Source organism: Saccopteryx bilineata, chromosome 2 (assembly GCF_036850765.1).
Source record: "Saccopteryx bilineata isolate mSacBil1 chromosome 2, mSacBil1_pri_phased_curated, whole genome shotgun sequence".
NCBI classification, from domain to species: domain Eukaryota; kingdom Metazoa; phylum Chordata; class Mammalia; order Chiroptera; family Emballonuridae; genus Saccopteryx; species Saccopteryx bilineata.
Genome location: NC_089491.1, coordinates 125,667,623 through 125,683,574, shown reverse-complemented (window position 1 = coordinate 125,683,574; position 15,952 = coordinate 125,667,623). Strand labels below are relative to the sequence as shown.

Below are 15,952 nucleotides of genomic sequence, written 5' to 3'. Positions count from 1 at the left end.
AAAAATTTATCAGGACCTAACAACCTGAACTGGGCATTTACTTCCTCCACAACACATTGAGTATCTAATATGAACCACTCTGCTAGGCAACTGGAATCATAAAATTTTTTTGTCCAAATTCCACTACTGGCAGTTGTTTTTGTTTTCTTTTACAGAGACAGAGAGAATCAAAGAGAGGGACAGATAGGGACAGACAGAAACAGGGGGAGAGATGAGAAGCATCAATTCTTTGTTGTGGCACCTTAGTTATTCATTGTTGCTCTCTCATATGTGCCTTGATGGGGGGAGGGCTACAGCAGACCGAGTGACCCCTTGCTCAAGCTGGCGACCTTGGGCTCAAGCTGGTGAGCCTTGCTCAAATCAGATGAGCCCATGCTCAGGCCGAGGACCTCGAGGTTTTGAACCTGGGTCCTCCACGTCTCAGTCCAGCGCTCTATCCACTGCAACACTGCCTGGTCAGGCTGGCAGTTGTTTTTAATATCTGAATTGCATTTGTTTTTGATTCACTGTTCCTATAAACAGAATCTGCATCTTTGAGGTACCGAATAAGCCACACTAATGGACTGTGGCTGTGCCAGTGAAAAGTCTTTGGGTGTTAATCTTGGCAATAAACACTTGGAGTTGGCAGGGCAAAGGCCTTATCTGAGCTTTCTCATCTGTGAAATGTGATTTAAAAAAATCATCCCTACCTCCCAGAAGAGATGTTCTCCCAATTAATTAATCTTGGAACTGGCATTCCTACTGAATGCCACTCTGTTATCATCTGGGCAATTTGATTTTAGAAAACAATGATGGGAACTCTTTAAAATGGCTATACATTTAAATGTCAAAATTTGCATATACTACAGTAAGTTTCATTCCCTGGACCTGAATCATTTGGGTGTGGCATTTGTACAGAAGTAGAATAATAAATGGTCAAATCGGTTTTGGATTTAAAAGTCTACCGAGACTGTTTAAGAGTTAAAAAAAAAAAATCAAGTTACAAATGGGGGGGAGGGGGAGTACACTATTTTCTAAATATTAAGATACAGAGTACTATGGCCCTGGCACATTATAAAAAGTCACGTACTAAGTTTTAAACACACTTTCTGAAGCAGGGTTTAAAAATTATTTTTTAATGTTATAATTTGTTGCAAAAACAATGAAAAGATTATATAAATGCTATTTTGTAGTGCTTTTGTACATAGAATTAATTTCATCCAATATTAAAAATATTCTAATAACCTCTTTCCCTTTCCATGAATGTCTTTGAACTCCTTCATAATCTCTACACTCCAGTGCCTACCCTGGGCCACCTGAAGGCAGAAAGCACCAGCCAAGCACCCTTTCACAAGCAGTGAAGCACATACTGTTAGTCCTCAATTTAACAGAACTCATCAGATATCTCTGTGTAGGGCTGGCTGAAGAGAACAGCTTTCTATATGGCCAGACATCCAAACTAAAGCAATCACCGAGGTTTTACAGTTGGTCATCAAAAATAGAAATCCCTAACGTATTGACTATTTCAGAAGCATCAACTTGTTGGTTTACATAGAACCACAGATAATGATGTGTGACTGCTGAGGTTTGTTTTACAATCCTTGGGTATTCTAGATCACATTAGAAATCGTTTTATATGAAACACTTCAACCCTTCCCCCCTCCCTCCTAATGTTCAGCAGTTAATATAAACTCTAATAGCTACCCATATGGATAACACATGCCAGGAGAAGAGTAAGGATTTAATAACACAACCCACTTTTTCTGCAACATTCTGCTTGGAAATCAAGGAATCCAAGTGTTTTCACAAGGCAGCTGTTTAGAAAGGCTTGAGAAAGGGATTCCCAGTAATCAGGGCAAAACTTGGCACAAGGGGGTCCCTCATGACAGACAGCCACTATTAAATTGTAATTTTTAGAGGTGACCTGGCTTACTCAAACACTGATCTATCCTTTACATTCTAAGCCAGTGATGAAGTGCGCTTAAATGGAAAGGTTGTTGGATTCAGAAATTTTACGTCCAGTTGAAAAAGAGGCAAATTTCTAAGTACCCACCATGCTTTTGTTCAGATGAACTATTCCTGAAAGGGTGGCAGTGCTAGTAAACAAGACACACACAGGGCCCGCCTTGCTGCGTGCTGTCCTCCTGGTGGGCAGCCTGGCACGTTATGCAGTGTGGGTGCCCTTTTGCAATGGGGAAGGAGGTTGAGGCTTCCTTTTTCGAGTGAGCACTGACAAGGGGTTGGCTCTTGCACTTGTCTTTTGCGCCCTTTTGCACTGTCACCCTAGAAAGCAAAGGCATTCTTTGCAAGGCAACTGTCCAAATTTGAGCTGCTCTCTGTGCACCCAGAACACAGAAAAGGCACCTAAACTGCCCCCCTTCAAAACCACATTCTGTTCATTCAAAGCCCCAAGGCAACAACTACGCCTGCAAAGCCAAGTGCTGAATCCTGCACCCAGATAACCGAAAGAGCTACTGCTGCCTTTTTAATTGTCTGGTTCACTGCCTCCATTCTGAACTTTGCTTTAGTGGTAGCTCTAGACTCTGCCTACGCTCTTGTCATCGTCACTGCTGGAGGACTAGTCCAGCTGATCTTTGAATAGTCTCAGGTCAACAATGAGAAGAAGACTGTCATGGCTTCTGTGTGCTAAGGAAAACCTGCTGCTAGCTACTGGTCTTGCTCCAACTACCAGCTAAGTTCAGCCCTAGATAGAGGTGAAGGAAAGGAGGTAGGCAAGAAGTGTTCCTGAGAAGGTACGGGACATGTAAAAGTCCTGGGCAAACTGTCTTCCATGGCAACTCTCTTTCCCTGAGGCAGGAAGGCTGCTCCCTCCTTTTCCTGCCTGTTTCTAGCTGTAGACCTCTCTTCTCCACTATCTTCTGAGGATTAACGCTTGGGTGTGACCAGAGATACTACTAAGATTCAGTGACTTGCCCAAGACTTGCCCAAAACGTGCCTAAGACTCAGTGACTGCTGGTGCCGCCAGAGCAAGAGCCAAGCGCAGGACCTGATCCTCTGATTCTCCACACTGATGCTCTTTCTACTACATGAGCAGGCTCTCTCTCTCCATCTCCAGCGGTGTGCACAGAGATACTGCATACAGCAGGAGCAGAGAAGACAAGCACATATGGGGAGGCATGCATTACCTTTTGTTAGCCTGTCTCCTCTGTCTGCCTGACTTTGCCTTATGATCCTTCCTTAGAGGATTTAAAGATCAGAAGACAGAAAGTAAAGATTCTCTTCAACGATGGATATTGCTAAAATGGGAAAGTGTAAATACCATTCTTGTTAAGAGAGAAATATCAAGTAGCAGCAGGTGAAATGGCTAAAAGCAGAACAGTCTAAATTTAAATCTTCATTTCTTCCCATTGGCTGGTTCATAATTATAAAACAATGGTTATGATTTGTATTTGCTCCAAAGGAATGGCTACGTGCACCTCAGAACAAAAGGAAGCTTACATGCCATGTGGTTCAAACCTCTATTTTCCTAGTTCCTCCGAAATGGACAATTTTAGAACTGAAGACACTTAGAAATCACCTAGTCCTACTTTCTCATTTTACAGTTGAGGAAACTGAGGTTCAGAAAGAATCAAATCCCTTCCCAAAGCCATACAGTTTAGTATCCAGCCTAATATAAGAACTCTATCTCCTAATCCCCAAGGCAATGTGGCAGCCTAGAAAAACAGTAAAATGTAGCCAAAAGACAAAGAGAGCAACATAAAAGTCTTTCTTTAGATGAGACATACTGAGATCTTTAAAAAGAACCAGGAGGCCTAATTATAGGACAATCACCCCACCCCACCCCCTTTTTTTTCTGGACAGAGGAAATAGGTAGAGATGTGATAACAACAATTCTCTCAGACTCTCAGCTCCTGTATACAGTTTTTCCTGTGCCCATAATTAAGTAAAAAGGCAAAAACATTTTCCTGAATCTATTAAATCAGTAAGGATACAGTCAATGGTTTCTATGAGACAAAGTCTATACAAAATAACCTTGAAAACAGCATGTATTATAAAAGCATCCTGGTGTTTTGCCAATTTGTTTCATAAATTGTTCTGATTACACAGGTGACTTACATCCAAAAACAGTCCCTTGCAGCTGCTGATTCATGTAGTAGAAAACAAAGATAAAGGATCACTCTTGAGAGATTTACATAAATGCCTTACCCTAATTTACAAAAGGGAACATAGTAATAATAAAAAAAATCTCCCAAGCTTTCGTAATGGATAAAAAAAAAAATGTCACTGCATGTTGCCTGGGAAAGACAATAAAGACACCCGGCAGAAATGAATGCATGGCCTCACTCAGAAAAGCAAGTGGGAGAACACCAGGGACAGAAGCTGAATCTCTAGTCCAAAATAAAATAACCCTTTAGCATCATGCAAAGGGAACTTACAAAGCAAGAGTGCAAATGTGGAAGTGAATCAGAGATGTAGAGAATATTTCCATGTTCTATTGCTGTTTTTAATTCTAATTCTCTCACTCATTTCACATTTAAAGACTGGACACTTCTCATGCCACATATAGCCTTTGTTTTTATTCATTCCTAGTTTGATGTGTGTTAATTACAGTCTATAAAACAGATAACAGCTGATAATGGGTGGCAGTGAATCCACAGGCTCAGATTTATGAAAACTTGGTCTCTGTGCTTTGTTGGTTAAGCAATTTACTTGCAATTGCCAGTTTTTCTCTGGGTTGTGAGTGAGCTGGAAGGCAATTCTCAGGAACAATAAATTCAGACTGTTAACTACAGTAAGCCACTATTCTTGGATAAAGATATATATATATATATAAAATTGTGTTGAAGCCATACAACCACCATGTGAGAAAACTGTTTCATAACCATCATACAAAATGGAATTCCCAAGAAATTTAACCATTTGTCCAAGGTCATTTGTCTCACTGGTGGTAAAACAGTAATTAAAATCTAAGTCTTCAGAAGCCAGAGCCCAGCTAGGATCTTTCCACTACACCTGAGATGCTCTCCAGACAGACAGGGAAAGGGCACAGGGAGTGGGTGGGCTTCAACAAACCACACATAAAATATCCACTATTCAGAGTAGCCATTTGTGCAGGGATTTTGTTGTTGTTATTGTTATTTCTGATGATGGAAAGATTTCAATCACCTACCATTAAAGAACAAATGTGATTCACAATTTGCTATGTTCAAAGCAGCAGTTAGACATAAATAAAATTTAGCAATTTTAATTGGTTTGGCTCAGGGCTTCAGATTCCATATGGTTATGTTCCTTGTTTTATGTTAAATGTAATTGACTTAGCACTTCAGTTTTAAAATCTTGGCAGAATGTATCAATTAAAAGCTACACAAAAATAGAATTACTCAAAGTACATATTCCAAATTGAGTGATTTTAAGGATAAGGTGAAGAAATGCTCTTTTCATAAATGATTTTCTCCCTACAAACCTGTATTATCACCCAGATGACAAACTTCATACAGAGAAAAGAGAGGTGTTTTCTTAGAACGGAATTTGCTCCTTTGAGAACTAATGCCTAAAACGGCCTTTTCTACAGTGCTTGTAAAATAAATTTTTTCTTAATATTCTTAAAATTTTTTAAACTGACAGCAGTAACAAAAACTCTCACAAACCATCTCTAAACTAAAACACAAGTACCTCAATAAATATGGCGCTAGGCCAATTAACTCATAGCACTTTTTAAAATGGTCTTGTGAAATATGCTGCCCAAATGTTATTTAATATACCAGTATATCAGAGTAGTACACTGAAATAAATGATTATACATCAAAATAGATGTTCTTTCTGAACCTAAGCCACAATTCCCTTCAAAAAGTGAATGCACACAGTATGAATAAAATGCGATCAGAAATCTGAAAACTGTAAAATACATTAAATTCTGGAGACTTGTGGTTAAACTTATTGTTACAATTGCTTCTCGTAGCTATTGTCCATGTAATTTTTTTCTTAATGGGTCCACCACACATGTTAAATAAATGAAAGAAAGACATTTATCGAATCCCAAATGGCTGTTGATGGAATTTTCACTTATTTAGCTTGACAGAAAGGTCAGAATGTCTGGAGTATCTATGATTCTTGGAGAGCTGCATAATTCAAATTAAAGTATACTATGTATTACTATTACTAAATTTTCATTTTAAATCTTGCCTTAAAATAAAACTCTTCTATTGAGGTCATCTTTATAAATGACAATTTAAACTATTGATTTAATACATATTCCTCGCTGGCAAGAATAACATTAGATTCTGTATAACAATTCATCTTACTTCTTAGTGTTTTATTTCCTTATGCTATGCTCCATCCATACAAAGTTACACAGAAAATTTCGTAATACGAACGAGGATCTAATCTTCTTCCCCCCATTTTCATGGATTATTTTATTGATTTCACGCTATTTGCAGTGTCTCCCTTTACAGTGACAAGAACGTGGAATTGCTAGAAGTATCCTTAAAAGAAACCTTGAAGGTCATTAGATCCCATGCAATGAATGCCTTCATTCAACAAGGGCCCTGCCCTCCTATGCCTGCAAGTCCTTTAACATCAGGGAGTTCCTCCAAAGGGCTTGCACTTTAACTTGGTCCGTGCAGATCACATTTCTAAAATACTTTGCTGTCTCAAATGTCCTGGTTGGCAGGACTGAGTCACTAACACCATAACATTTCAGACTAGATTGACCTCTTTCTAGTTTTCAATGGAATTATTCCGTGTAATCAGATTTACAGGGCCACATAATCAAAGTGAGAAAGGAGATTACAGAGCTCCCATTCGTTTCGCAAAGCAAGGGTGCAAGGATCATCAATCCTACTGACTCTCAAAGTGACATGATAGTACCTCCCGCCTTTGGAGTGTTGGTCATTAACCGGATCTGTTTCCAGTGCTCTTGTTTAAATAGGAAGGTTTAGGCTCTCTTCCTGAACTAGTAGAAATTCCTCCACTCAGATCTGACAACCACCATCCATGTAAGCAGATGCTACTATAACAAGGAATTGGTTCCCTGCCCTTGCTTATTATTCCTGCAAAGCAAAAAACTCGTACAAATCAAGCAATTACACTGAAAGTTCTCTTTCCTTGCCAGTCTTTAACACTTGCATTTCAACAGCACGCTGTGGTGATCCAGGTGTGGCCTTCAATGATAAGCCAAGCTGCTTTCAAGATAGGAATGTGCACTCCTGCTGCCCTAGAAACCACACAAACCTTTCTGCCAGGCAATGTCCCTTCCTCCTGCCCTTTTCCACGCCGGTGCAATGGGCTTGATTCTTCCTTATTCCTTCTGAATGCGTACATTTCCCAAGCCTAGATATCTATTTAAAATATGATACGAAGCGTGTCATTTAATACAGTATTTTCTGCACATTGATGCCTTCATTCTAAACTGACGATTTGTACAACCCCCGCCTCCCCACTTCCCTCTTCCCCCAACACTTCAACCCGTTCGGCACATTGCAGAAATTGCAGTCTCGGATAGAACCTCTGGGCGGTGAAAGGGCAGCCTTACCCAGCCCTGGGCAGATACACACAATTCCAAATGGGAGAAGGGAGAAGAGGTAAGAAGTGCAGTGGCGAAAACTGGGGATTGGAGTACCGGTGGGAGCCCTTTCTAAATGACAAGCCACTTACTTGCTTCAAGGTGAAAAAAATCTAATTGTACCCCTGGGCGGTGCTTTACCCAGTGTTTAAAATGTATAACGCACAATTTAGAAGCACTGAGAATTACCTCAATACTATCATTAGAGGTGCCCATTAAAAAAAAACACACAAAACTTTCTCTTCTGTAATGAAAGAAGATGGGTGCAAGGTCGATGTATTACCCCATCTAGAGCTCTGGAGAGAACTCCCCCAGAGCTGCAAGCCCGGCAAATGCTGCGGGGAGCCAAGTTTCCCCGGCTGGCCGAACAGGTTCTTCGCCACGCGGAGCGCTGCCGCTAAGGAACTCGGGGTTCGCTTCGCTCCCGCGGTGGTCCCAGCGTCCGCAGGCGCCGCGCGCCCACCTGGGGGCTGCACAGAAACCTAGGCGCGAGAACGAGCCTGGCGTACGGGGAGCTGTTTTGTAATCTCCCGGAATCCAAGAGAAAATGTCTCCCGTGCAAAAACATGCCTTTCCATGAGAACTTTTCCTGACAACTCTGCGACCAAAGAGCAGATCCCTCCTCCTTACAGGAACTGCGGTTCTCTACTGACAGCTCCAAACTTAACGGCTGCGGCTGCAAACTTGACACGGACTCCCTCTCATCACTCCCACACCTCGTCCTCCTTGGCTCACCCGGCCCGGGCGGCTCCAGCTCGCACTCCACGCCCGCCTCCCCCGCACCTTCTTGGCGGATCGGGCAGACCCAGCTCCGCACGCCCAAGCAGCCCGTGCCGGGACGCGCCGGCCTCCGGGCGCGATTTTCTTGGAGAGCTGGCGAGCTCCTGGGCGCGCCCTACTCACTTGTGTCTTCTTCATAAGGAAAGGCAGCGCTGTGATCCCGCACAGGCAGTGTTGTGGCGACTCCGTTTAGCTGTTCTGGAGCTCCAGCATATTGCACGAGCAGCGGCTGCAGATAGTCCACGCATTGGGTAGCCCGAGCGCAGCGCTCTCTCCACGGCCAGTGCTGCCTGCAGCGATCCCGGTCCCGTCGCGAGGCGGCGAATAAGACCCCGGCCGGCGCGCCGCCAGCACTTTTATATTGCTCCCTCCCGCCTGCTCCGGACACGCCTCCTTCCCTTCCGGAGCCCCAGGGAAGCGAAGCCGGGCAGTGGCGCGGGGGGAGACCCGGGAGGGCGGTCAGAGCACCGTGAATGCCCCAGAAGTTGGATAGATCAAGCCAAGCGCATCCGCCCCGCCTGGGGCCCCGGAGGCGTACGGGCTGGAGGCCACGAGGGCGCACGGCCGCGGAGGGAGAAGCTTAACAACCTGCAGCCGCTGCTGGCGCTGCGCGCGGCGCTGCGAGTCCCAGCTCGGCCTCCCAGCTCCTCGGGGGCACACCTGGCTCCGCCCGGGCAGACGAAATACTTAGTGTGTTGGCAAAGGCTCTGAGCTCCCTCTTTTATGCATAGATCCTTCGGCAGGGGACTCCGCTGGGAGCCTAGCAAATCATTCACCCTGCCCACCTGCTTTAGAGAATTTTTTAAAGGAGCTTAATTAGAATTTAGATCATTGTCTTAGCTCTCTATTTTTTAAAACAATTACTTTAGGGGACAGATATTTAATAATTAAAAGAATTGTTGACTCAGGTTAAAGTGTTGCTAAGGAAAATGCTATTTTCAGAGGGGTTCACTGCTGTTTCTGTAGAAATTGAGATTCAAAGAGAAGTAATAGAGTAATAATTGTGCCAATCGCCCAAACAGCAAGTGTTCTGAAAGCTATACTTTTTGTTAGAGAAGTTTTTGAAATCGGAAAGATAATGTAACAACAATAATAGCAGACACAATTATTTGATGCACTTAATTACATACTAGGCACCATGCTAAACATATTATCTTATTAAATCTTTCCCCCCAAATCTATTGTAGCGGTGTATTATTTTATACCCATTTTATAGATGAAGACACAGAGGCTTACAGACGTCAGATTTCCCAAACCACAACTAGTAAATGGCAGAGCTCTTTTTGAATCCAGCGCCCGGCTATAAAGCTTTTTTTAAGTACTTGAAACAAATATTTTACTGATTCTCCAAAACCCTTTTATATTTTTCTTATAACTGGAGACCATTGAAAAAAAGCATTTTTATTTTTTAAAAGAAAATGTTAACTAGACATTAACATCAATAATTTTTTAGAACAAGAATAATGTGTAAAATTAGGAATTAAGTGTCTTAATAAGAGAGTAGGATTCCAAGTTTGCCTTACTTAGTTGAGAGTGCTTTCGTTAAAAACGATTGAGCCAAACCTATAACCGTGACAGAACAAGAAACTAGCCAAAATTTGAAGCTCACTGCTAGTTTTCTATTACCACAGTAACAAATAACCATAAACTTAATGGCTTAACACAACACAAATTTATTATCTTCCAGTTTGGAGGCCAGAAGTCCAAGATGAATCTCACTGGGCTAAATACTGGCAGGGCTACTGCATTCCTGAGAGAAGTCCTAGGAGGAGATTTTTTCCTTGCCTTTTCTGGCTTCTGGAAGCTGTCCCTGTCTTTGGTTCATAGCCTCCTTCATTATCAAAGTCAGTAAAGGTGAATTCAGCCCTCCCACAATAATCCATTTTAACCCTACCTTCTGCTTCTCTCTTCTTCTAAGCACCTTGTGATTACGTTGGGCCCACCTGGATAATTCAGCATACTCTCCCTACTTTAGTCACCTGTTTAGCAATATTAATTCCATCTTAATTCCCCTCTGCCACATAACATAACATATTCACAGGTTCCTGGGATTAGGATGTTGACATCTTTGGAGGGCCATTATTCTGTCTACCAGACTCAGTAGCAAAGAAGTTTGGGGAGAACATAGAGTAGAAATGCGGGCTAGGCATGTTACTGTGCATGCTTCATCAAGGGCTCCACTCCAGGAGGCTCCAAAGTTCCCAGCTAGAAGACTGCCTCCCTCGTTAAGAAAAGAAATGTTTGAGAAAAAAAAACGGACCAAAAGAAAAGTTTAATGTATTAAACAATTGCTTTTAGTTTTAATCAACATGGTACTGCAGACCATTTTAAGTGGATGTAGAAAAAAGTCTGAAAATAGAAACAAATATGACAGTATTGGAAAGTTAACACAACCAGCCTTCAGGAGTAATATTGCTCTACCGGAGTTTCCAAACAGTTGAATATATATTATGCACAAAGGAGCTACACTCCTGAAATGTATACCATTATGGTCCAATAAAGAGGGAAAAGAGTTTGAGGAGGACTGATTCTATTTCAGATTCTACTGCAGGCTCTATGATCTTGCCTCAAATCAAAGGTCTAGCAGTGTGGCATGCATAACTATAAAGGTTCCCAAGATGATTTTAGGTGGTATGAAAATTTGTTTATTTTAAACATTTGCATAATTTATATTCAAATGAATATAAATTATAATGTATATTTTTAATTATACTATATAACATATAACACACAAACACACACACATACATATATATCACATCAAACAGATGATTCCAACTTGTTTTCTTAGAAAAAAGTTTGAAGGGTCAATTTAAAGTCAGTTTAATGTGTAACACTAAATCGTAACTAGTAGTAAAGGAGAGTGTATATAACAAAAACCTCGAGGTTGGTAGAACTACTAAAGCTTGGGAAACACCAATCCAACCATACTTGTGTGAAACCAATAGACTGGAATGGCCTAATAAGTTAGATGAGGTTTAAAGAAACCAGGGGGTCAACCTTTTCATTCAGCTCAATAATTCATCTCAATACTCAATATAGTCTTCTCTTATAGTGCACCATCTCTCTTCTCTCCCCCCTCCCTCCATTCCTTCCTTTCCTTCTCAGTTCTCTTTGTCCCATCCTCTCATCTCCACAGTTAATTGGCTCTGGCTATATTAATACCACCACTGTCTTTCTCATCCATAACTCTGTATCTTTTCTTTCTTTCATATTGCTGTACTAGAGTAGCTATATGATCATGTTATAGAGATAAAGAGAATTTTTAGAAAAAGGTATCAAAGGGATTGAAAAGAGTTAGTATGCAAATCATAGATAGTAGGCAAGTTCATCAGAAGGTCAGAAGTGGGTCAGAAAGACTGAGATTTCTGTTTAAGGGAAGCCTTCGAGAAGAGACACATGCCAGAATCCAGTTCCTCAGCAGAGAAAAACCAGGAGCTACTTAAAAGTGAGCAAGAGGCACAGCTATGCCCCAAGTGGATATGAAGCATGGGGAGTTTTTTCTTTTAGAAATGAAAGGCCCTGTTATAGGGTACAGAGAGTTCAATATTTATACAGTGGAATGAAAGTCTCTCTTTCCTTGTACACTTTCAATGCTAGTGGTCCATCATGTTGTTTTTGATCAATCTAATTGTTGAATAACTTTTTAAAAAGCTTAAACAATTGTTGTTGTTAAGAAACAGGTTCCCATCCTGGCCGGTTGGCTGGCTCAGTGGTAGAGTGTTGGCCGGGTGTGTGGATGTCCCAGGTTCGATTCCCGCTCAGGGCACACAGGAGAAGTGACCATTTGCTTCTTCACCCCTCCCCCTCTCACTTTTCTCTTTCTCATTCTCTTTCTCCCTCATCTCCTCCTGCAGCCATGGCTCAATTGAAGGGAGTTGGCCTTGGGCACTGAGGATGGCTCCACGGCCTCTGCCTCAGGCGCTACGAAGAAGAGCTCAGTTCCTGAGCAGCAGAGCAATGTCCCAGGTGGGCAGAGCGTTGCCCCCTAGTGGTCTTGCCCTGTAGATTCTGGTCTGGGCACATGAGGGAGACTGTTTCTGCCTCTCCTCCTTTTACTGAATAAAAAGAAAGAAAGAAGAAAGAAAGAAAGAAAGAAAGAAAGAAAGAAAGAAAGAAAGAAAGAAAGAAAGAAAGAAAGAGGAAGGAAGAAAGAAAAGAAAAGAAAAGAAAAGAAAAGAAAAGAAAAGAAAAGAAAAGAAAAGAAAAGAAAAGAAAAGAAAGAAACAGGTTCCTTTTAGTAAATAAATCTTCAGGTTTGTTTTGTGCACATGAAACCTTTTTTATTTCTTCCCCACTTTGAGGCTGCCTCTGTTAGACACCCTTGTTGTTTTCAGCATACTTCTTCTAAAAAAATGGCACTCCAAACGAATGCCCATATTGTCTGACGAGGTCAGGCCAGAGGGGAGCCATCCATTCCCATCTTTGGAGGAGGTGGAAAAGAAGGACAAAAATCACTCTTTGATCATTAGCTCCTCTGTCAAAAACTGGTAGCTTGTCATTGCTATTGGGATAAAAACATAAATACCTTCACAAAGGCTTCAAGGCCAGGGCTGGCCCCTGGCTGCCTCTCCAGAGTCAGCTGACGCTATGCTTCCCTGCTCCAGAGACAAGGGCCTTCTTTCCATCCTTCATAATTACTTCTCACTCAGAACCTTTGCAAATCTCCTTCCTTTTGCCTCTGCTTAGCCCTCTTTGCTCAACCCTCTCCTGTTGGCTTTGTAAATATCTTCTCAGCCTTTAGATCTTAACTCAGTATTTCCTAGAGTCCCTTCCTCAGGCAAGGTTTCTCTAACCTCTGTCTCTGTCAGCTCCTTATTACAAACCTAAGTATGAATTCCCTCTCTTTTGTAGCATTTACCAAACAGTGGTAGTTTGACATTTCTTTGTGTGGTAATTTGATTAAAGTCACTGACTTGACTCAAAGTCAATGACTTTCACTCATTATTTTATATTCAGTGTCTGGTACAGTGAACAGGAATCTCTTAAATATTTTTTTAATTAGGTCACCGGTGGCAGATGTGTGTCAGGAACTGAGCTAGGTCCTTAGCTTATATTATACTATGTCACTAATCTCTCTGAGCAGTCATGTAAGGGAGATAATTTTTCTAAGTGATAAATAAGAAAACTGAGGATCAACAAGTTAAGGTTATTTATTTAAGATCCCTCGGTCAGTAGGTGGAAAATCATGATCTAACCCAGGCACCTGGACTGTGGTTAGGACTCTTTGTCTGCCTGTACCCTTTCCTTTTCTTCTTCCTCTGCTACCAGGACCCCACTTTCTTTTGTAGATTTCACACTCAATCCCGTGTCTTTCAGGGAGGTTGTCATTCACAAGGCTCTGCTCTCCCCACACCCTCAGCTATGCGAATGCGTTTAGGACCCAGGTTCGTCTGGCCGCCTGATTGGTGAGGCATGGGACACCACCTGAGGTGTGCCAGTCAGAATCCACTGTGGGCATCGTCTGCTAAAGACCACTGGAAAGGTAACCTCTTTCCTAAGGCATTGCCAAGCTACAGAAATATGAAACATCCTTTATCCTATAAGTGTGTGATTTTTACCATCCTTAAAAATAAGGTTTTTTTTTTAATAACTCAAAAGTTTCTAGTATTCAAAGAATACCATCAAACCAATTTGTTTAGTTCAGTTTTTTCTTTTTTAAATTATGAAATAAAGATTAGCAAATATTGCCAAAGAGAATAAGTACTTAAATTATGGGTAGTCAACCTTCGTTTGCATTTATACTGTGCCTAAAAATTAATCACAGGTGCAATGTAAACATCAACAGTAAATAATTATATTCCTGTAGAAAAATGAATTTGTATTATACCGGATCAAAAGTATTATTTAATGCTGGTGAAATTTTGGAAATTCTTTATAATATAAACTCAGAATGTTCTATTCAGTGTTATAAATAAATATTGATCATATATGAGATAGAATTTGATTGCCAGCCAAAATAAAAAAGAACTAGTGACCCATGGAGATAATTATAGTATAGACAAATTAGTATACTCCATGCCTATCAAATGATCAAGAAGGTATTAGCCATCATGACCCAATGACATATAAGATTATTAAAAAATTCTAAAGGAATAAACTTTCCTAAACAATCTAGGCAGAATTTAAGTGAAAAGAAGTTCAGTGGGTCTTAGAGAGGGAAATTCCTCTTCTACTGAAAACTATGAATTCGACTTTGCAGAAATAACTCATTCTCTGTATTTGTTAATTTATACTAAATATATATTTGAATACCTCCTGATGGCATTAGTAATTTCCTCTGAAACAATATTTATTTTTATTATCACTGGACTACTTCAGAGTCTCATGAATCTCCCCTGCACTATTTCAGCCAATTCACCAGTGGTCTCGTCTCTGGTCTTTTCTGACTCCAGTCCATTTCAATACCGCTGCTAATGTTACAGTACCATCTATAAAAATCTCATCACACCAACTCACTGACTTTTAATAAATACCTTTTGATTTCTGAGAATAAAATCCAAAGCTCTTCACAGTTTGGCCATAATATTTTTAGTTCCTAGACTCATCTATTGTCCTAGCCACTTCCTTCCAGCTAGCTATGTTGGACTTCATGACATTGTCTCTTCCACGTCTTTGTTGCTATATTTATATTGTTGTTTACAATGAAGTAGCTTTTCTTCTATTTTCTTTGACCTGAAATCTCTTATTGCCATTCAAATCCTGGTTCATTCTATCCATCCATCACCACTTATCTCCCCTTTACCCTTTTTCACTCCCTCGCCACTCTCCCTCCTATAATCACCTGGGAAGAAGACTTGACTTGGGGTGATAAATATACAATGCAATATCCAGATGATGTGTTACAGAATTGTGCAGCTGAAACATATGTAATTCTATTAACCAATGTCACCCCAATAAATTCAAATTTAAAAATAATAGAAGTGACCCTGGCCGGTTGGCTCAGTGGTAGAGTGTTGGCCTGGATCCAGTACAGGAGTCCCGGGTTCGATTCCCAGCCAGGGCACACAGGATAAGTGCCCATCTGCTTCTCCTCCCCTCCCCCTCTCCTTCCTCTCTGTCTCTTTCTTCCCCTCCGGCAGCCAAGGCTCCATTGGAGCAGAGTTGGCCCGGGCGCTGGGGATGGCTCTGTGGCCTCTGCCTCAGGCGCTAGAATGGCTCTGGTTGCAACAGAGCGACGCCCCAGATGGGCAGAGCATCGCCCCCTGGTGGGCATGCCAGGTGGATCCTGGTCGCGCGCATGCGGGAGTCTGTCTGACTGCCTCCCGGTTTCCAACTTCAGAAAAAAAAAAGAAAAAAAGAAAAAATAATAATAGAAGTAAAGTTAAACTCCTGTACAAGTAAAATAAAAAATCCTGGTTTAAAAAGCACTTCCTCTTTAAGCAAATAGTTATTTATTCCTTACAACCTTAATTAGGTTTACAATTAATGGGAAAATTAATTTATAATGCATGAGTTCTTGCTGAGGGAAGGAGAGAAGAGTATTGCTCAAAATGTACTGAGTGAAAAATCAAAAGGAGCTGTGGGGATTTGATGGGAACATTTATGTTTGTTTGTTTTTCTACTAAAAGTGTAATAAGTATATTTTAGTCAAAACTTATTTTAATAAAAAGGTATAATTATTTAATTTATATAAGCATTTTTGTTCATGTCTTCCTAAGCCTTAATGGT

At 41.1% G+C, this 15,952-nt stretch overlaps 1 protein-coding gene across 4 annotated transcripts in view; it reads right to left on the bottom strand.

Annotated features, from left to right (window-relative positions):
• KITLG (KIT ligand) overlaps positions 1–8,952 on the bottom strand; it is an 89,267-nt gene extending 80,315 nt beyond the window's left edge. The window contains exons 1-2 of one of the 4 annotated variants that reach the window (XM_066257782.1): positions 8,405–8,952; positions 7,171–7,277 (exon numbers count right to left, since the gene is read on the bottom strand). In XM_066257782.1, coding sequence (XP_066113879.1) covers positions 7,171–7,260 — 90 coding nt within the window. In that variant the 5' untranslated portion in view covers positions 7,261–7,277; positions 8,405–8,952. The remainder of the gene's footprint in view (positions 1–7,170; positions 7,278–8,404) is intronic. The other 3 variants (XM_066257780.1, XM_066257779.1, XM_066257781.1) reach the window with 3 other exon arrangements.
• Positions 8,953–15,952: the final 7,000 nt, after the last annotated feature.